Raw genomic sequence first — 23,002 nt, 5'->3', positions numbered from 1 at the left:
CGTCTGCCAGCTGCAAACTTACCACCAGCCACCAACCTATCCCTGCTCTGCTCCCATATAACAATATGATCATCGCAGTCCAAACACAATGGAAACAAAGGGTAAGCTAGTGAAAAGAAACAACATACATATATAAATATGTGAATAGAAAATAGCTATAGCTATCAGCACATCAACCAACTTATACTACATCACAACATTCAGCAAATATCAACACCGTAAAGCGGCAATATCAGCACTGCATAGCAGCAATAACAGCACCACTTTAGTGGCTATAACAGCACCACTTAGCGGCAATAATAGCACCGACTTAGCGGCAATAACAGCACCACAATAGTAGCTATAATAACACCGACATAGCGGCTATAACAACACCACAATAGTGGCTATAACCAACATACAGCTCAGCAATATACAGCATAGCCCAGCTAACACAGCTCACAACATAACACAACAAATCAGCATTTCAAATCATCAATAACAGCCCAGCTCAGCATGGCAATATACATTTATTACAGCTTAACATCATAATGCAGCATAAACATCTCACAGCACATCAAAATCATCACTCAGCTCAACAACATTCATCATTAACAGCTTAAATCAGCACAAACAACATTCAGCACAACCAAGCTTAACAGCAATAACAGCTCAAACAACATACAGCATGTTCAATACATAATACGACTCATCCATCTTGTTTAAAACTCATCTATCATGCCAAATTACCCACCCAAACAACACCAATCAACCTAAGCACCTAAAACAACTTCAACTTAACCAATGCTGACAGCTTGACCCCTCTTCTCTAAAACAGCCATATCTAGAGTTCTAGAACTCCTTTTTGGGTGATTTCAGCGCCATTGGAAAGATAAGATCCAAGGCTAAAACTTTCGTGAAGACTACAAATTCAAATTCTGAAAGCACAAAAGCGCTCAGTGCCTCCAAAGCGCTCGGCGCTTTACCTCCATGGATTCTCCTCTAGCTCTCTGCCCCCAAAGGGCTCAGCCATTCAAAATGGCTCAGCCGTTTCAAAAGCACTTAGCGCCTTAAAACGGCTCAGCCGTTTGGCTCCAGAAACTCTCCCCTATCACGCAACCCCTAAAGGGCTCAGCCCCTCTGTAATATCCCAAAATTTTATTAAATAAAACCGGTTATTTTGATTTTAAATATTTATTGAGATTATTAGTGTAACATCCCAAATTTTATACAATATTAATAAAAGGATTATTTTTATGTATTTTAAATATTTATAAAATTATTAAAAAGGGTTATTTTTTTTTTATATATTTTTAAAAGTTAAAAAAAAAATGTAACAAATAAGGAGTTCTTCCTTATTTCTTATTGTGAAAAAATTTAATTTATCATAAGTAGAATTGTGACATTCTAATTATAATATTATTATATTATTATAATAATCAATTTTTTTTTTATGATATTTTATAATTTTAATTTTATTGTCAAAATTTTCAGAAATTAAAATGTAGATAAATATATATATATATATATAGTATTTTTATTTTATTATTTTTATAATAGTGCTATGAATAATATTTTTTTTTTTACTATTCACGTAATAGTGAATTATGCTTTCAATCAGTACAGAAATCGGAATTTTTATATATAGTGGGATATACAATCAGTACAGCTCTATATAATTGTGGCAATAATGTACAGGAAACCACCTAATTCGATTAAAATATTATTATTATCCTTATCTCAAATAGTAAAGTTTATCACTTAACTTAAAATATAGTTTTCTGACAACCTACTACACAATAAAGAATTAATTTAATGAAAATGCAATCATGACAAATGCTAGTATAAATAGCCGTAGGAGGAGGTCACTTGAAACGGGAAGAAATTGAGAGAAAAGGGTCTACGTAGAAGAAGAAAGCAAAGGTTTAGGAAAAAAAAAATTTATTTAGTGAGAAGGAAGTAGAAATTTAGAGATAGAGATAGAGGGAAAGAAAGGGAATCCAAAAGAGGAGGTTCTGCTAAAATTTTAGCTCTTGTTTATCTAGGTAAGGGGGAGGAGAACCTTATCTTTTTAAAATTTTATATACTATTATGTATAATTATTTATGCATTTATTTGATTATATTTATTTAGTGGGGTGCCCCTAACCTCACTATATTTATATATTTATTCAGTGAGGTGTTCCTAACCTCATCTAACTACTTAACTTTTAATTACTATGTTATTGTTATAATTATTCAGTGAGGTGTTCTTAACCTCATTTAACTACTTAACTTTTAATTACAATGTTTATTTATGTTATTATTATATTTATTCAGTGAGGTGTTCCTAACCTCATCTAACTACTTAACTTTTAATTGTTATGTTTATTTATTTACGTTATTATTTAGTGGGGTGTTTCTAACCTCATATATTTGTTTAACCTTTAATTACTATTACTTATTCTATGATTATTCTTATCTATAATAATTATTAATATATTCACATTTTATATTGTTTAATTATTTTATAATAATTGTCATTGTCATTTAATTAATTAGTGCTCTTAATATATTTTATTTAAATTTGTGTTATTTAATTAAAGCTTAAATAATGATAAATTCTTAAATCTATTTTGAGTAATTTTTTTTATGATTAATATAATTTGTTAAAATGTCTTTTACTCATTTTAAAGATAATTAATACTCTATGGCCATAGACGATAAAGTTTGAATTATTTGTAGCTGGAGGTTTAACCTTGGGGATTTAAATGAGTAAGAAATGGAGGTGGAATATCTTTTGGTTGGTATTATAATGATGCTCATTTATCCTGACTAGTCACTACAAGTATAATTCAAATTTTATTGTATCAAGAAAATCTAATATTTAATCTGTATAAATATATATTTATATATATATATATATGTTAAAATTTTATTTATAAATAATTATGTTTATTCGTTCGAATTATTGTATTTATTGGATATTGTTCTTACTCCTTTCTTTTCTTTGTTTTTTTTAATTAAATATATTATAAATAGATGGATCAACTTGAGATTCCAGATCATTTTGCTGTTATTATTACTGCTGTCCTACGTGGAAGGACATTGGAATACGGAGGCTATTTGATGGATCTGTTATAACTTTACTTGTCAATCATATTATTTTAATTGTAATTTTCTTTCCGTTATGAATATATATATTGTATTAAAAGAGTAAGGAAAATGAATAATGTGTAAAATAATACGTTATTCTAAATATTTTAGAACGATATGTTTTGTATTAAATTCACAAGATATTCTTTTCTTTACTTTTATTTTATTAAATAAATATATAGATATTGTTAATGATATAATTGCGAAAATATTATAATATTGTATAATTTGGGTATTAGAATTAGGCGTTACATTTTAATGGTATCAGAGCAACGTTCCATGTGTAACTTGGGGAAATGTGCTAACCATGTTTCTATTATAAACTGATCTATAAAATTACAGATGGCAGGAAGAAGGAATACCGAACTAACAGAGGCTGTACAAGCTATTAGGGACATGGCTGCCGCCTTGTTAAGGAATCAACCACCAGGAAGAACAGGAGAGTCACAAGGACTTGTAGAATTCAGAAGCAATAACCCTTCCCAATTTGATGGAGGATACAATCCTGAAAAAGCTGAATTATGGATTAAAGAAATAGAAAAAATATTTCGAGCTATGAACTGTCCTGACAACCAAAAAGTAAATTATGCAGTATTTATGTTAGTAGGAGAAGCAGAATATTGGTGGGATAGTACCAGGAGATTATTAGAAGGAGGGGGAATAATCATTACATGGGAAGTATTTAGAACCAAATTTTTTGAAAAATATTTTCCTAATGATGTTAGGAGGGCTAAAGAAATAGAATTTATGCAGTTAAAACAAGGGAATATGACAGTGGGAGAATATGCTTCTAAGTTTGAGGAATTGGGAAAATACTCTACTTTCTTTTATCACCCTGATGAGAGGATGAAGTGTATTAAATTCGAGGATGGACTTAGATCAGAATTAAGAAAGGCAGTAGGGATATTGGAAATCTCTGATTTTCCCACATTAATACACAAGTGTCGATTTTTGGAAGGTTTTGATCATAATAAGGATAATAGACCAAAATCTTTTGGCCCTCAATTTAGTAAGAAAAGGGATAATGAAAGAAAACCTTATGTTCGACCACAATGGAAACCCCAATCCTCTCAATTTGCAGGAAATTCCAGTAGGTCCATTAATAATCAAGCCAAGTGTTTTAAGTGTGGACAGGGTCATTATACTAAAGATTGTCATCTCAAAGGACCTGTTTGTTTCAAGTGTGGAAAGCCTGGTCATGTATTTTCTGAGTGTGGACAACCAAAGACGCACGTGAATACTTCCGGATCCAAACCAAGACCTTCTACAACTGGAAGAGTTTACACCATGACCGGAACTGAAGCTGCTCAAAACAATGATCTAATACAAGGTAAATGTTTCATTAAAGGCAAAACTTTAAATGTACTGTATGATTCAGGCGCAACTCATTCTTTTATCTCCAATAATTGTGTTCAATACCTCCAATTACCAATTTCTTCTTTAGAGAATAATTTGATTGTTTCAACCCCTACAAACAAATCTGTAATTGCCAATAAGGTTTGTTCAGACTGTCCTATTTTTATTGGCGATAAAAAATTTCTTGTAAATTTGATCTGCTTACCTTTATCACAATTAGATGTGATTTTAGGTATGAACTGGTTATCTTCCAACCACGTTCTTCTTAATTGTGCAGAAAAGTCTATAATATTTTCTGATCCTAAGGACCTATCGATTTCATTATCTAAACCAATAAACAAGTTTCCTTGGGGTAAAGTTCAAGGATATTTAATCTTATCCTCTATGGAAACTAAAGAGGAAGTCAACTTGAAAGACATAGCTGTCGTTCAAAATTTTCCTGAAGTCTTTCCTAATGATATTCCTGGTTTGCCACCTGACAGAGAGATTGAATTTTCGATTGATTTAATACCTGGAACTGGACCAATTTCAATGGCACCTTATAGGATGTCACCTTCTGAATTAGCTGAGTTGAAGAAACAATTAGAGGAGTTACTTGAAAAACAATTCATACGCCCTAGTGTATCACCTTGGGGGGCTCCTGTTTTGTTAGTCAAAAAGAAAGATGGAAGCTTTAGACTGTGTGTGGACTATCGGCAATTAAATAAGTTTACCATAAAGAATAAATATCCTCTTCCTAGGATAGATGATTTGATGGATCAATTAAGAGGAGCCACTGTATTTTCTAAGATAGATCTAAGATCAGGATACCATCAAATCAAAGTGAAAGCAGAAGACATACAGAAAACTGCATTTAGAACAAGGTATGGTCATTATGAATATCAAGTAATGCCTTTTGGAGTAACCAATGCACCTGCAGTGTTCATGGATTATATGAATAGGATTTTTCGTCCGTATTTAGACCATTTTGTGGTGGTCTTTATAGATGATATCCTCATATATTCTCGAACTCATGAAGAACATGAAGAACACCTTCAAACTGTTCTCCAAATCCTGAAAGATAAACAACTGTATGCCAAACTTTCTAAGTGTGAATTTTGGTTAGAGGAGGTTAAGTTTTTAGGACATGTGATTTCCAAAGATGGAGTGTCTGTGGATCCATCTAAGGTAGAAGCAGTTCTACTATGGGAACCTCCAAAGACGGTAACAGAAATCCGTAGTTTTTTGGGTTTGGCAGGATATTACAGGAGATTCATTGAGGGATTTTCTAAAATAGCTATGCCTTTAACTCAACTCACCAAGAAAGGACAACCCTTTGAGTGGACAGAAAAATGTGAGAGTAGTTTTCAGGAGCTTAAGAAAAGATTAACTACTGCACCAGTCTTAGCCTTACCCAATCCTAATGGACAATTTGTCATATTTTGTGATGCCTCAAAAATGGGATTAGGGTGTGTTCTTATGCAAGATAGAAGGGTAGTAGCATATGCTTCTAGACAATTGAGAGCTCATGAAAGGAATTACCCAACCCATGATCTAGAACTAGCTGCCATTGTTTTTGCACTCAAAATATGGAGACATTATGTGTATGGTGGTAAGTTTGATGTTTTTAGTGATCATAAAAGTTTAAAATATTTGTTTGATCAAAAGGAACTGAATATGAGACAAAGAAGGTGGATGGAATTTTTGAAAGATTATGATTTTGAATTACATTACCATCCAGGGAAAGCCAATGTTGTGGCTGATGCACTGAGTAGAAAATCCTTACATGTCTCCTCATTAATGATTCAAGAGATGAATTTGATAGAAAAATTTAGAGACATGAGTTTATCAACTACGGTAAGTCAAGATAAAATACAATTGCATGCGGTTCAAATTACTAGTGACTTACATGAACAAATTGGTGAGGCTCAGGTAGTTGATAAATTCATTCAGAAGAAAAAGAGGTTGATAGGTCAAAAGGATGGTGAAAAGTTCGATTTAGATCAAAGAGGAGTTTTGAGATTTAATAATAGGATATGTGTACCAAATGATTCAGAAATTAAGAAAATAATTTTAGGTGAGGCACATAAGAGCAAGCTGAGCATACACCCTGGGGCAACAAAGATGTATCAAGATCTCAAAAGAATGTTTTGGTGGCCCAAAATGAAAAAGGAAATAGCACAATATGTGGCTACATGTTTGATTTGTCAAAAAGCTAAGATAGAACACCAAAAGCCAGCAGGAATGTTACAACCCTTAGATATACCTGAATGGAAATGGGACAGTATAGCAATGGATTTTGTAGTTGGTTTACCACGAACAATTCATAAGTTTGATTCCATATGGGTTATTGTGGATAGACTAACAAAATCTGCTCATTTCTTACCCATCAACATTAGGTATTCTCTAGAAAAATTGACTGAACTGTATATAAGAGAGATTGTAAGGTTACATGGGGTACCATCTAGCATAATATCTGATAGGGATCCTAGATTCACTTCTAGATTTTGGGGAAGTTTACATCAAGCATTAGGAACTAAGCTTCGTCTTAGCTCTGCATATCATCCTCAAACAGATGGACAATCAGAAAGAACCATACAATCCCTAGAAGATTTATTGAGAGCTTGTGTGCTAGAGAATTCTGGTAGTTGGGACAAATACTTGCCTCTGATTGAATTCACTTATAACAACAGTTTCCATTCTAGCATAGGTATGGCACCCTATGAAGCTTTATATGGAAGAAGGTGTAGAACTCCTTTGTGCTGGTTTGAGACAGGAGAGAATTTAATCTTGGGTCCTGAATTGGTGCAACAAACCACGGAAAAGATCAAAATGATTCAAGAAAAATTGAGAATGACTCAAAGCAGACAAAAAAGTTATGCTGATAAAAGAAGACGACCTCTTGAATTACAGGAAGGTGATCATGTATTTTTGAAAGTTACACCAACAGCTGGTATTGGTAGGGTAATGAAATCAAAGAAACTCACTCCTCGATTTATTGGTCCTTATCAAATCCTTAGAAAAATAGGTCCTGTTGCTTACCAAATTTCTCTACCACCTTTTCTTTCTAATCTCCATAATGTCTTCCATGTGTCTCAGTTAAGAAAATATATTTCTGACCCTTCTCATATAATAATGCCTGATACAGTACAATTAAAGGATAACTTTACATCTGAAACAATGCCTGTACAGATCGCAGACAGGAGGATCAAACAGTTGAGAGGCAAACAGATTGCACTGGTAAAGGTAATCTGGAATGATGTTACTGGAGATGCTACTTGGGAACTCGAAGAAGAAGTTAAGAAAAATTATCCTTACTTATTTTAAGCAATAAAAATTTCGAGGACGAAATTTCTGTAAGTAGGGGAGAATTGTAATATCCCAAAATTTTATTAAATAAAACCGGTTATTTTGATTTTAAATATTTATTGAGATTATTAGTGTAACATCCCAAATTTTATACAATATTAATAAAAGGATTATTTTTATGTATTTTAAATATTTATAAAATTATTAAAAAGGGTTATTTTTTTTTTATATATTTTTAAAAGTTAAAAAAAAAATGTAACAAATAAGGAGTTCTTCCTTATTTCTTATTGTGAAAAAATTTAATTTATCATAAGTAGAATTGTGACATTCTAATTATAATATTATTATATTATTATAATAATCAATTTTTTTTTATGATATTTTATAATTTTAATTTTATTGTCAAAATTTTCAGAAATTAAAATGTAGATAAATATATATATATATATATATATAGTATTTTTATTTTATTATTTTTATAATAGTGCTATGAATAATATTTTTTTTTACTATTCACGTAATAGTGAATTATGCTTTCAATCAGTACAGAAATCGGAATTTTTATATATAGTGGGATATACAATCAGTACAGCTCTATATAATTGTGTCAATAATGTACAGGAAACCACCTAATTCGATTAAAATATTATTATTATCCTTATCTCAAATAGTAAAGTTTATCACTTAACTTAAAATATAGTTTTCTGACAACCTACTACACAATAAAGAATTAATTTAATGAAAATGCAATCATGACAAATGCTAGTATAAATAGCCGTAGGAGGAGGTCACTTGAAACGGGAAGAAATTGAGAGAAAAGGGTCTACGTAGAAGAAGAAAGCAAAGGTTTAGGAAAAAAAAAATTTATTTAGTGAGAAGGAAGTAGAAATTTAGAGATAGAGACAGAGGGAAAGAAAGGGAATCCAAAAGAGGAGGTTCTGCTAAAATTTTAGCTCTTGTTTATCTAGGTAAGGGGGAGGAGAACCTTATCTTTTTAAAATTTTATATACTATTATGTATAATTATTTATGCATTTATTTGATTATATTTATTTAGTGGGGTGCCCCTAACCTCACTATATTTATATATTTATTCAGTGAGGTGTTCCTAACCTCATCTAACTACTTAACTTTTAATTACTATGTTATTGTTATAATTATTCAGTGAGGTGTTCTTAACCTCATTTAACTACTTAACTTTTAATTACAATGTTTATTTATGTTATTATTATATTTATTCAGTGAGGTGTTCCTAACCTCATCTAACTACTTAACTTTTAATTGTTATGTTTATTTATTTACGTTATTATTTAGTGGGGTGTTTCTAACCTCATATATTTGTTTAACCTTTAATTACTATTACTTATTCTATGATTATTCTTATCTATAATAATTATTAATATATTCACATTTTATATTGTTTAATTATTTTATAATAATTGTCATTGTCATTTAATTAATTAGTGCTCTTAATATATTTTATTTAAATTTGTGTTATTTAATTAAAGCTTAAATAATGATAAATTCTTAAATCTATTTTGAGTAATTTTTTTTATGATTAATATAATTTGTTAAAATGTCTTTTACTCATTTTAAAGATAATTAATACTCTATGGCCATAGACGATAAAGTTTGAATTATTTGTAGCTGGAGGTTTAACCTTGGGGATTTAAATGAGTAAGAAATGGAGGTGGAATATCTTTTGGTTGGTATTATAATGATGCTCATTTATCCTGACTAGTCACTACAAGTATAATTCAAATTTTATTGTATCAAGAAAATCTAATATTTAATCTGTATAAATATATATTTATATATATATATATATGTTAAAATTTTATTTATAAATAATTATGTTTATTCGTTCGAATTATTGTATTTATTGGATATTGTTCTTACTCCTTTCTTTTCTTTGTTTTTTTTAATTAAATATATTATAAATAGATGGATCAACTTGAGATTCCAGATCATTTTGCTGTTATTATTACTGCTGTCCTACGTGGAAGGAAATTGGAATACGGAGGCTATTTGATGGATCTGTTATAACTTTACTTGTCAATCATATTATTTTAATTGTAATTTTCTTTCCGTTATGAATATATATATTGTATTAAAAGAGTAAGGAAAATGAATAATGTGTAAAATAATACGTTATTCTAAATATTTTAGAACGATATGTTTTGTATTAAATTCACAAGATATTCTTTTCTTTACTTTTATTTTATTAAATAAATATATAGATATTGTTAATGATATAATTGCGAAAATATTATAATATTGTATAATTTGGGTATTAGAATTAGGCGTTACACCCTCAAAACGGCTCAGCCGTTTGTGACAGAAACACAGTCCCTCCTCCATTTTTGAACAACAACCTGCAAAAACAAGAAATCCAAGCACATGCAATCCATCCAAATAACCACATTTTCATCAATCAACACAAAAAGCCCTTCTTTTTCAACATGCAACCACGAATCATCAAAACCCCAAAATTTTTCATCAAATCCCGAAACCCCGAAAACGAAAATTTTTCAAATACAACCATCAATTCCTTAAGAATCACACCATCCGTGAGTTCTAACTCACTCAACAACAACTAGCACAAAATCCTAACTTCCCTTACCTCAGTAGAAGATTCCGAGCTCCGGGAAAAGAGAAGAGAAGAACAAGAGAAGAGAGGAGAGTGGGGGAAGAAGAGGAACTCCAAATGCTCAGCTAGCAACCTGAATTACTCCACACCACCACCTTGAATCCAAGAAAAGTGAATCAGCAAGGTGAGAAGAAAAGAGAGGGAGAGTTTAGAGTAAAAGAGTGAGGCTTGCGTGAGTGAGAGTGAAAAGAGGAAGAAAAGGAATTAGGGGTCTCACAGGGGCACTTACCCCACTACCATTTTATGTATACATACTTTTTTTATAAAAAAAAAATAGTGTACTAGCAAGGCTATTTGGCCACCTGGCTCGGCCAATCGGCCACCTGGTAGCCGACACCCAATCGGCACCCGAATGGCCGAACCAGGTGGCCGATTAGCAACCAGATGATCCATAAGTCCAGATTCCCACTAATAAAGAGTTAAGGACTCCCCCTAATTAAGGATTAAGAGTTATTCACACCAATAAGCCGATTAGAGGCATATTACCTAATATGGTAATCCTGCCACAGGGCCCAGGGAGGTCAGGGCCCATAAATGTCAGTATAAATAGCTCATGTCACGAGGTAACGTCACTGTTCATTAATTACTATCGATATCTGTGCCCTGTCCTGACTTGAGCGTCGGAGTGCCTTTTGCAGGTACTTCCCCCTCACCGGAATATTCGATTGGAGTTCTCGTTCGGTCCTCAAAATACAAGAAGACTATTAGTGTGCCCTTCAGACAGGTACATTTTGGCGCCCACCGTGGGGCCCGAACCGAGACAGTTGTAAAAAGTAACAAAGTAAAGCAATGACGAAGACAAGGAGAATGAACGTAGAAGATCACCAGACTGAAGATGAACATGTTGAAGTTGTAGATGAAACCGATCTCTCTGAGACCGTTCGTCTACTCAAGCAAGAAATGGCCGCAATGAAACAGCAACGGGAGAAGGATGTAAAGGAACTTTCGGCTTTGAGAGCCGAAAACGAGGCGTTGAAAAATCAAGACCCCTCGTGGAAACCTACTCAGCCTACCAACACTCAAACACAAGGATCATACCAATCCCATGACATCCATGCTTCGGCTCTACATGCCTCGGCTGCTGCACCGCCAAAGTTTCATTCGGCCCTACCTACGGTTGGACGTCCCATCGACTTGGCAACAGTGGGATCCCACTGACACCCCTTCACACCCTCTATCATGCAGTTACCTTTGATGGATAACTGGAAGTCCTTACCAATTGATAAATATGATGGTACATCGGATCCTGATGAACATCTTGACATTTTTCTTATGTAGGTAACATTAAGCACTACAGATGATGCTGCGTTGTGCCGAATTTTTCCAACTTCATTGAAAGGCAGGGCATTGAGTTGGTTCACTCGGCTCCCTCCGAACTCTATCAATTCGTTCAACACGCTATCGTCTCAGTTCACAGTCCAGTTTGCAACAAGTCGTCCCCATACCCTGACATCTCTATCGCTGGTCAGTCTTCGACAGGATAAGAAGGAGACACTTCAGAATTTCATGGATCGGTTCAACAAGGCAGCCTTGGAGATCCGAGATCTTAATCCAGCCGTAACACTCCATCATCTGACAACAACTTTAAAACCAGGGCCATTCGTCAATAGCCTTTGCAAAAAAAACCCCTTCAGATATGAACAACCTACGCAAGAGAGCCGATAAATATATGCAAATGGAGGAGTTGGCTGAGTTCCAAAGTCAAGCCCGGGCCGAAACCATAACTAAAACTGAAAAGACTGGGGAGCAACCATTTCGGGGTCGCAACAAGGAGATAACACTTCGAGATCGACCTACCCGCGGGCCGAAATATTCTTAGTATACGCCTTTGAATGCAAGTCGGGCAATCGTCCTAGAACAAGCACTTGCCTCCGAAGTACTGGTAGTTCCGAAGAGAGCTTCCACTCCACCGCGAGCCGATACCAACAAGTCTTGTAAGTATCATCGCAATCATGGGCATTCTACTGAGGAGTGTGCAGCACTAAAAGATAAAATTGAAGATTTAATTAAGCAGGGGCAGTTGCAGCGTTTTGTGGATCGGCCAAATTCATCGCGTTCTCGACCTACATACCAACCTCGGCACCAAGACCGACACAGACAAGATCGGTACGAGGGGAGTCAGCGTGAACGAAGCCGGTCACGGGATAAGAACGATGAACCTGCCACTTCTCATCGGCGAGTCATTAACATGATTGCAGGTGGGTTTGCCGGCGGAGGCTCGACCTCTTCATCCCAAAAGAGACATTTGCGCGCCGTTCGGTCAATCAACGCTGTGGACAAACAACCTACTCGGAGGCTACCAACTATAACTTTCACTGATGCCGATTTCCAAGGTATTGACCCCGTGCAAGATGATCCAATGGTAATCAGTGTTGAAATTTACAATTGCATAGTGAAGAAAACATTGGTAGATTAGGGGAGTTCGGCAGACATTTTGTATTGGAACACCTTCAAGCAGTTAGGCATCTCAGAGAAGGAGCTGGTTCCATATGACGATCCCCTAGTCGGCTTCTCAGGCAAAAAGGTAAGCATTAGGGGGTACATTAATCTTTTCACTCGTTTTTGTTTTGATGAACAGGAGTATAGGGAAATTCAAGTGAAATACATAGTGGTGCATGCCAACACATCCTACAACATTCTGCTCGGACGACCATCGCTAAACGTGTTGGGGGCAATCGTCTCGACACCGCACTTGACAATGAAATTTCCATCCGACAAAGGCAAGATCATCACAATCCATGCTGACCAGAAAGCAGCTCGAGAATGTTACTTCGCTAGCTTGCGGGTAACTCCCATGGAAGAGACGCACCCTAAACCTAAGAGAGTACACAATGTAGCAGTTACTCCAGCATCTCCCGAACCACACTTTTCGGCTTGGGACCTCGATACAAGAATGAACAATGAAGAACATGTGGAACCCACAGAAGAAAAGATCCCGCTACAGATTGGACCGCAAACTCCACAAGTCACCTTTATCGGTGCTGGCCTGTCAGATGCAAACCGAAGGGAGCTCAGCCTAGTGATACGGGCAAATAGAGACCTGTTCGCGTGGGTTCCTTTAGACATGCCCGGCATTGACCCAAGTTTCATGTGCCACAAATTATCAATTTTCCGAGAAGCTAGGCCAATAGCTCAGAGAAAAAGGAAGATGGGAAACGACAGAAAAAATGCAGTCGAAGAGGAAGTACCAAAGTTACTCAAGGCAAGCTTCATTCGGGAAATCCAATACACAACATGGCTCGCCAATGTTGTTATGGTTAAAAAACCAAGTGGAAAATGGCGAATGTGCACTGATTATACAAGCATGAACAAGGCGTGCCCTAAGGACGCATATCCGTTACCCAACATCGATCGATTGGTAGACGGTGCCGCCGGTCACATGATCTTATCATTTCTGGATGCCTATTCGGGATATAACCAGATCAGGATGCATCCCCTGGATGAAGACAAAATAACCTTCATAACTGATTCAGCTAACTACTGTTACAGAGTAATGCCATTCGGCTTGAAGAATACAGGCGCCACCTACCAGCGCCTCATGGATAAGATCTTCAGAAATCAGATCGGACACAATATGGAGGTTTATGTGGACGACATGGTTGTCAAATCGGCAACCGTGGCGGCACATTCGGCCGATCTCAAGGAAGTGTTTCATCAACTATGAAAGCATGATATGCGCTTAAATCCTGATAAGTACACCTTTGGGATCGCAGGCGACAAGTTTCTTGGTTACATGCTATCGGCCAGAGGCATCGAGGCCAATCCAGACAAATGTCGAGCTATAATAGGCATGAGGAGCCCACAAACGCTCAAAGAAGTACAACGACTGGCCGGATGACTTACGGCACTATCACGTTTTCTCCCATGCCTTGCCGAAGTAACTAAGCCAATCCTGGGCTTATTAAAGAAGGTCAAAAAATTTTCATGGCCAGATGAATGTGAAGCGGCCTTCCAAACGCTCAAACAACGGCTCGGTACTCTACCAATCCTCTCCAAACCTGATCCTCACTTGAAGTTGATTGTTTACATGTGCATCTCGCATGAGACAATTAGTTCCGTGATAGTGCAAGAGAAGGAATCCCAACAACCTATCTACTTTATCAGCCGAACGCTTCAAGGGTCCGAGGGTAGGTATCAGTTGTTAGAAAAAGTGGCACTCGGCCTTGTCCATACAGTGCGACGACTTCGACAATACTTCCAGGGTCATCAAGTCGTCATCCGCACAGATTGCCCAATTGCCAAAGTATTGCGAAAACCGGAATTAGCAGGCCAAATGATGGCATGGTCCATTGAGTTGTCAGAATTCGATATCTCGTTCGAACCTAGAGGCCCTATAAAGTCACAATGTCTTGCCAATTTTGTCAATGAGTTACAGCCAAAGGGCCATTTTGAAAACACTACCTGGACAATGCACGTAGATGGCTCGTCTAACCAACATGGGAGTGGAGCTGGAATAATCCTGGAAGGACCGACCGGCGTAACTCTAGAACAGTCACTTCACTTTGCTTTCAAAGCCTCAAACAATCAGGCTGAGTGTGAGGCACTACTGGCCGGCCTTCGGCTGGCACATGAAGTCGGTGTGGCAAGGCTTCTTTGTTGGACTGACTCCAAAATAGTCGTCAAACAGGTAAATAATCACTTCCAAGTCAAGGATGCCAATCTTTTAAAATACTACCACCGTTTTCGTAATATGTGCAACCAATTCGAAGAAGTTCAAGTCAAGTACACACCACAAGAAAACAACGGCCGAGCCGATCAACTCGCTCGATTAGCCAGTAATGGACGCAAACAAAGCCAGTTACGAACTACCCTTCATTTGGAACTGCCCCAACCTAGCGTGGAAATCACCGAATGCTTAGCAGTTTCTGACCCAGAAACTTCTAGAACGAACGCACCTTGGATAACGGCATTACTCGAGTTCATTCTGCACGGCAAGGAGCCACCCGAGGCCTTGGCCGCTAGAAAGCTCTGCACTCAGGCGACACGTTTCTCGGTAATCGGCACAAAACTGTACAAGAGAGGTTTTTCAACCCCACTGCTTAAATGTATCGGACCTGAACAAGCCGATTATGTATTGCGAGAAGTCCACGAAGGAATTTGCGGTTCACATTCGGGGGGGCGAACCCTTGCATCTAAAGTACTACGAGCCGGTTACTACTGGCCGACTCTGAAGAGTGATTGCGCTCAATTTGTCAAAACATGCATCCAATGTCAAAAACATGGTAATCTGATTCACGCCTCAGCAGAACAACTACACAGCGTCAGCTCGCCTTGGCCGTTTGCATTATGGGGAATGGACATACTTGGACCATTTCCCATCGCTAAAGGCCAGAACAAATTTTTGCTAGTGGCAATCGATTACTTCACGAAGTGGATCGAGGCCGAACCACTTGCTACAATTATGGCGAACAATGTTCAGAAGTTCATGTGGAAGAATATCATTACGCGCTTTGGCATTCCTCACTCCATAGTAACGGACAATGGGTTACAATTTACCGATCAAAAGCTCAATAAGTTTATCCAAGACTTGGGAATCAAACATCGATTCACATCGGTTGAACACCCACAAGCCAATGGGCAGGCTGAGGCCGCGAATAAAGTCATCTTCTCGGAGCTAAAAAAGCGATTAGGGGATGCCAAAAGCACTTGGGCAGACAAGTTGTTAGAAGTACTGTGGGCTTACCGTTGTACCCCCCAATCCACAACCGGCGAGACCTCGTTCAGATTAACATATGGGACCGATGCCATGATTCCGGTCGAGGTTGGGGAACCCTCTTTTCCCTGATTACATTTTGACGAAGCCTCCAACGACGTGTCGCTAAGAGCGGAAGTTGACATGGTGGACGAGGCGCGCCAAAAAGCATGCATTGTTGCCGAAGCTTGTCGGTAGAGAATGACTCGAAGATTTAATTCAAATCTTAGTCCGAGAAGCTTTTCAGAAGGAGACTTGGTATGGAGAACGCAAGGGTCAGCCAGGAAGAACCCAAGAGAAGGAAAGTTGGCAGCTAACTGGGACGACCCATTTAGGATCCGACACAACCTCCTCAATGGAGCTACAAGTTAGAAGAACTTTCAGGAAAAGTCATCCCTAGGACCTGGAATTCAACTCACTTGAAGACCTATTATAGTTGATTTGTGTAATGATAAATAGCCGATGTACACACATGGTGCACTCTTTTCCTTGATCGGTCTTTTCTCCCCTTATAAAAAAGTGAAAAGTGGTTTTGGCCGATAAGGTTTTTAACGAGGCACCCATTAATGAAATATCACTTCAACTCTTCCATTTTGCTCTTCGTCATTTATCAAACTGCATAATACGAAGCGAAAAAGGCTTCCCTCCCGAGTAACCCCACTCGGCCAAGGACGTGCCTCGGAATTCCTTTAAAAAGGCTTCCCTCCCGAGTGACCCCACTCGGCCAAGGACGTGCCTCGGAATCACTCTAAAAAGGCTTCCCTCCCGAGTGACCCCACTCGGCCAAGGACGTGCCTCAGAATTACTCTAAAAAGGCTTCCCTCCCGAGTGACCCCACTCGGCCAAGGACGTGTCTCAGAATTACTCTAAAAAGGCTTCCCTCCTGAGTGACCCCACTCGGCCAAGGACGTGCCTCGGAATCACTCTAAAAAGGCTTCCCTCCCGAGTGACCCCACTCGGCGAAGGACGTGCCTCAGAATTACTCTAAAAAGGCTTCCCTCCCGAGTGACCCCACTCGGCCAAGGACGTGCCTCGGAATCACTCTAAAAAGGCTTCCCTCCCGAGTGACCCTACTCGGCCAAGGATGTGCCTCGGAATTGTCTCAAAAAGCAAGCAACACCGAATGGGTCCATTCGGTTTTCTCTCAAAACGTAAGCAACATCGAATGGGTCCATTCGGTTTTGTCTCAAAGAGCAAATTCCGAAGGAGGTCACTCGGTTTTCTCTCAAAAAGCAAGTAACACCGAATGAATCCATTCGATTTTCTCAAAATGCAAGTAACGCCGAATGAGTCCATTCGGTTCTCTCAAAAAGCAAGTAACGCCGAATGAGTCCATTCGGTTCTCTCAAAAAGCAAGCAACACCGAATGGGTCCATTTGGTTTTCTCTCAAAACGTAAGCAACACCGAATGGGTCCATTCGGTTTTGTCTCAAAGAGAAAATTCCGAAGGAGGTCACTCGGTTTTCTCTCAAAAAGTAAGTAACGCCGAATGAGTCCATTCGGTTCTCTCAAAAAGCAAGTAACGCCGAATGAGTCCATTCGGTTTTCTCTCAAAAAGTAAGCAACAGCGAATGGGTCCATTCGGTTTTCTCTCAAAGAGCAAACAATTCCGAAAGAGGTTACTTGGTTTTGTCTCAAATCAATCTCACTCGGTTCTTCCTAGGACGGATTATTGAGTTATTAACTTATGCAATATACGGTTTGGCGCAGACTCCCCAGATTTAGCGATTCAAAAATATACAGCACTAGTTCGGAATAAAAGGGAAAACATTACTTTTATTAAGAAGGTTCTAATGACCTTTTCATACAAAAAAAAGGCTCTATCGGCCTTTCAAAACATTTAATCATCAGGATTCACGGGGGCATCCTCTTGAGTTTCCGGCTTGTCCTCTTGCTCACCATCCCGCTCTAGTTGCTCATCCTCAGCCTCGTCATCCGAAGCACCTTGAGTTTCTTCCTCCTCAGGGGTGTCATTCGGCTCATCACTATCGGGCACAGCCCCAGCGGGCATCTCCCCGAACGACATAAATGACCCCTGGTAAAATTCCTTCGTCATGTCAAACTCAAAGCCCTTGCGAAAACGGCCGAAGTATCGTGCTTGCCGAAGAGCATGACGAAAACCAGCCTCATGTTGAGCCACAATATGATCTTTCGCCTCCTCCTTAACCCTCTCCAGCTCGGCTTGGGCCTCTTTGGCTCGGCGCTTCTCCTCGTTTACTGCCTTTTGAAGGTCCAGCCGAAGAGTGTCGTTATTGCGCCTCTGCACGTCTAACTCGGCTGTAAGCTGGCGGTTTGTAGCTAGGGCCTCCTCGGTCGTTGCATTGGCTTCGGCTATTGCTTTATCAGCCTCCTCCAATCTTTGCCTCAACTACATCAATTCGCCGATCGGCCCCATGGCAAGTTGGTTCACCAATGCTAATGACCGAGACTGTAATTCACAGTAGTATTTCCACTTTGATACCGCGTCCAGCTGACCCAGAAACTCTCGGCCCTGCTCCGAGAAGGCCTCTGGCCGAACAAGTGAATCGGCAGAAATACCTTCACCCCAAAAGGCCCTAGACATCAACCTGGGAGGGACGCAAATTACCGTTCCACCTGGTGAAGACACAGTTTGTTTTGACCTTTTTGTTTTCTCGGGCCTTTCCTCGGCATTTTTTCTCTTTTGGCTCCCCTCGGCCAATCCCTTCCCTTTCTTCCCCTTTTTATGCTTACGATTCAGCGAAGGAGGGGTCTGATTGTCCTGCTCTGGCCAAGGCGATGGAGCAACCGATGAGCTACCCATAACCCCGGAAGCCTTAACCTGTTGCACACCCAACTGACAAGGAGGTCACGAATATTGAACTCGTTCGCACCGCTCTTCACCATGATTCCTGCATAAAAAACCAAGTGAACATCAATATGAATTTAGCTTAAGGCCGAAATAAGAAAATCACTTACCTATCAAATCATAATCCCATCGGGAAGAATCAACCAAGTTAATCAGCGACCTCGTCGGCAAACGCCGAGGAAGTTAAAGCAAAAATTGGACGTTTTGTTGCTCTTCGGCTGTGAGAAGCTCGTCCGGCACTTCATCATATGGCCGAGGGGCACGTGTCCAGTACAAAGGAAACAAACTCCTATCGTCAGCACCAAAGAAGAAACGCCATCCGTTCGACCGAATGGTCACTCGGTAGAACCCAGCCTTGAAGTTCTTATAGGACGACGTGAAGCTATCCAAAAGTTGCCGAGTCCCCACTCGGTTAAGAGATACCCATTTCGCCAAGTCTGACGGCCGAGACGAATAAAAGTAAAGAAAAAGAAAGGGAGAAGGCCTAATATTCACACATCGGCACAAATGTTTAAACCCTTGCAGCTGGGCCCAACTATTCGGATGAAGCTGGGTCGGCGCCACATTCAAAACCTGAAGAACTCCCATCGTAAACTCATCAAATGGTAGTGTCACTTTCAAGTCTCTCAAAAGAAAATCATAAATATAGAAAGACGTCATCCTCTCGGCTTGCTTGTCTAGGCAGACCATGTCGGGATTGGGAAAAGCGTTGTTTCGGCACGCATGAACCCCAATTGGGTATGGCTCCTCTTTCACGTCAAAGTATAAAAATTTCGTGTACTCCAGTAGGTTGGTAATCATTGTAGTATCTCGGTAACGCGAGTAATACGAAGTCACCTCTCCATTCACCCATTTGTACTCCGGCACTTCGGATGGCCCATACCTTTGCCGATTTGAGACACGCCTAGTCCTAATCGGTACCCCCCTCACTCCCGCTGGTCGAGGCCTCTTCGGATGCGCTCACACTCTTGCTAGATCGTTCGTCTTCATTCGGCGAATGCCCCGAAGCACTGGATGATGACCCCTCGGATGATGACGACCGAGCCTCACTAGCCGAAGAGCTTTCATACGAAGTAGCCATAAAAGCAGACTTACCAACAATACGAATTCACAACGGTCACTCAGCGCGCGTAAGTCGATCTTCAAACGTGCTCGGGCAACACGGTTCGGTTGAGAGCGATATGCGTAAAAGACCCCACCACTCATCACTATATATAGCAAAGGAAAAAAGGCGGGAAAAATTCAAAAATTTGAAAAGTGTAACTGCCTAATCTTCAAGATCCAACGCTGGAGATTGTCCCAACCTTTCGACTGTCCCATCACTTAACCTCACATCTATACCCTTGCAAAAGGTATCCCTTCCACAAGGCTAGGGGGCAAGTGTACTAGCAAGGCTATTCGGCTACCTGGCTTGGTCGATCGGCCACCTGGTAGCCGACACCCAATCGGCACCCGAATGGCCGAACTAGGTGGCCGATTAGCAACCAAATGATCCATAGGTCCAGATTCCCACTAATAAAGAGTTAAGGACTCCCCCTAATTAAGGATTAAGAGTTAATCACACCAATAAGCCGATTAGAGGCGTATTACCTAATATGGTAATCCTGCCACAGGACCCAGGGAGGTCAGGGCCCATAAATGTCATTATAAAGAGCTCATGCCACGAGGTAACGTCACTGTTCATTAATTACTATCGATATCTGTGCCCTGTCCTGACTTGAGCTTCGGAGTGCCTTTTACAGGTACTTCCCCCTCACCAAAATATTCGATTGGAGTTCTCGTTCGGTCCTCAGAATACAAGAAGACTACTTGTGTGCCATTCAGACAGGTACAAATAGTATATTTTAAAATATTTTAATAAAATAAATATATATTTAAATTATTGTATGTTAAAATTGAAATTCAGAGGAAATTTCTATTTATTTGATATTTGTCAAACTTTCGAATGAGATTAATTCTCATATATGACGAAAAATACTTCCTGATAATAAACCAATTTCTTGTAAAAGTTTAATATATATATATATATATATTAATGTTCACATATATATAATGTAATATATTAAAAAATAAATTTTTGATAAAATAAAATTTGCAGAATGCATGTTTATCTTTTGTGCTTTCTATTTATAATATATATTGATTAAAAAAATCAAAATAGTAAAGATTGTAAGATTTATGTTTTATTTAAAATTTTTATTATAAAATGTGTTTTTAAATAAATTATCATCTAAAAGTTTATATAGATATTAAAAACATGTTTATATCATAAATAAATTAAACTTGATTTTTATAAAATTTAACATATTTATTTTTATGTTTTTATTATTGTTAAATTATTATAAAGTAGACATTTAGAGTTGTGATTCTAAGCAAACATTTTAAAAATGTCTACGATAGATAAATAAGTCATACTTAAAACATATATTTTTAGCAAAAATTAGACTCAGATCTACTAAGTTATAGTATAACCTAGTCTGATCCCACCTAGTTTGTTTTAAACCCTAGTCATAATCATAGATATAAAAGCTTGTAAAAAATAATTATGATATATATTTATACTTTTAAAAGTTATATGTAAATTGTTTAATACTACAAATATATAAATAAGTATTACCCACTATCTAAATTTCTAGATCCGTCATTGCATATTAAACTATATAAAATTAATACAAATTAAATATATTTATAATTAATGTTACAAAATAATATATGTAGTATGTGCATATGTATTATATTATTAAATATATAATTTAAAATAATTTATACTATAAAACTTATTTAAGTTGCTTATATAACAATTAAACTTGTTGATGTAATGGTTGGTGTAGAGGCTGACAAGTCTCTTTTCATGCCCAAAAATCGATTTGAGTTGACCTTCCAATTCATTGGTTCAATTACAAAATTGGTCGATTAATACCAATTTGTAATGAGGCAAATATATAAAGATTTAATTCAAGGTTTGAATCAGCTGGATTGTGGATTTCTAGTTCAACCTGTCGGAGCAGTCGATCTAAGTCAATTTTTAAAACACTAGTTTCACCTGTTGCATTAGTGGGCAACAATAGGAGGTTGTCTCTTATGGAGGATTTTTCAAAGGCTGGAAAAGGTTTGGAACTTGTGGAGGTTACCACATACATACACATGTTTCCACATATTGATAAGATATTGTCTGCTTTGGACCTAAGTCCTCATGGTTTTGCTTTTGGATATCACCCAAAAGGCCTATTAACAAATGGAGACAATTATGTGTACATAAATCCATGTCCATCATCTGATTTGAACGATGTAGAACTTTGTTTCCATCTCAAGAGAACTAAAGGTACAAATTTGTAAGATTTAAAAATGTGGCTATATGAAAGCATGATAGGCAAATTGAGTAACTTGGATATGCTTCACAAATTACAAGAAGGGGTTGCAATGGATGAGGTGAAAGGAATCAAGTTGAGATATTTAGGTGTGGAGACTCGAATATCAACCAACATACAATTGTAGGAAATGGAAGCATAAACCATCATACAACTGTAGTAAATGAAAGTACAAATGAGAAAAATCCAACTAAAATTAGCATTTATGTGGTTCATAAGGAGGAAAGTGGTGACAAATGGTGAAAATGTTCAATTGCTTCGCAAGAGTGATGGAAAAACTAGTATGATGGGAAACACATGGCTTGAGGCTGTGATGTGTAACAAGCAAGATGTCAACAATTAGCAAAATTCAAATTCAAAATCAGATATGAGTAACAAAACTGACACTTTTATAATGAAGGATTATATGAATAAAGTTGATTGTATGAGCTCAAAGGTGATGAAACCCATTTTATTATAAATTGAGGCCAGACACAAAAATAAGGAATGCAAGACGCAACTTAAATGAAGAAAAGGTCTTGATATTTAGAGTTCTTAATCAAACAAATGACTAATAGTTGATCGAAGAGACTTGAAGCAAAAAAGCAATACCTTGTCAATTAATGGTCCACAAACTAATATAGATCAACATTAGGAGTCAACGGAGGAGAGTTCAGGAAAAAACAGAGGTGATTCAAAGTTCACAATTTCAAGGGTATCAATCATCAAG

At 37.7% G+C, this 23,002-nt stretch overlaps 1 protein-coding gene across 6 annotated transcripts; it reads left to right on the top strand.

Annotated features, from left to right (window-relative positions):
- Positions 1-1,555: 1,555 nt before the first annotated feature.
- On the top strand, positions 1,556-16,689 carry LOC109817618 (uncharacterized). Of its 6 annotated transcripts, none has more exons than XM_083063023.1 (4): positions 1,565-2,024; positions 3,456-4,443; positions 7,641-8,725; positions 9,701-16,689. In XM_083063023.1, the coding sequence occupies exon 4, from the start codon at positions 14,434-14,436 to the stop codon at positions 16,189-16,191; it is 1,758 nt and encodes a 585-aa protein (XP_082919149.1). In that variant the 5' UTR covers positions 1,565-2,024; positions 3,456-4,443; positions 7,641-8,725; positions 9,701-14,433; the 3' UTR covers positions 16,192-16,689. The 6 variants fall into 6 exon arrangements, 4 of the variants coding, with proteins under 4 accessions (XP_082919154.1, XP_082919149.1, XP_082919156.1 ...); XR_014429414.1 differs by having other exon boundaries at positions 1,583-2,024; positions 9,701-9,946; XM_083063028.1 differs by lacking the exon at positions 7,641-8,725 and having other exon boundaries at positions 1,562-2,024.
- Positions 16,690-23,002: the final 6,313 nt, after the last annotated feature.

This window comes from Cajanus cajan, chromosome 1 (genome assembly GCF_000230855.2).
Source record: "Cajanus cajan strain Asha chromosome 1, NIPB_CcT2T_4, whole genome shotgun sequence".
Lineage (NCBI taxonomy): Eukaryota > Viridiplantae > Streptophyta > Magnoliopsida > Fabales > Fabaceae > Cajanus > Cajanus cajan.
This window is presented reverse-complemented; position numbering and strand designations above follow the sequence as displayed.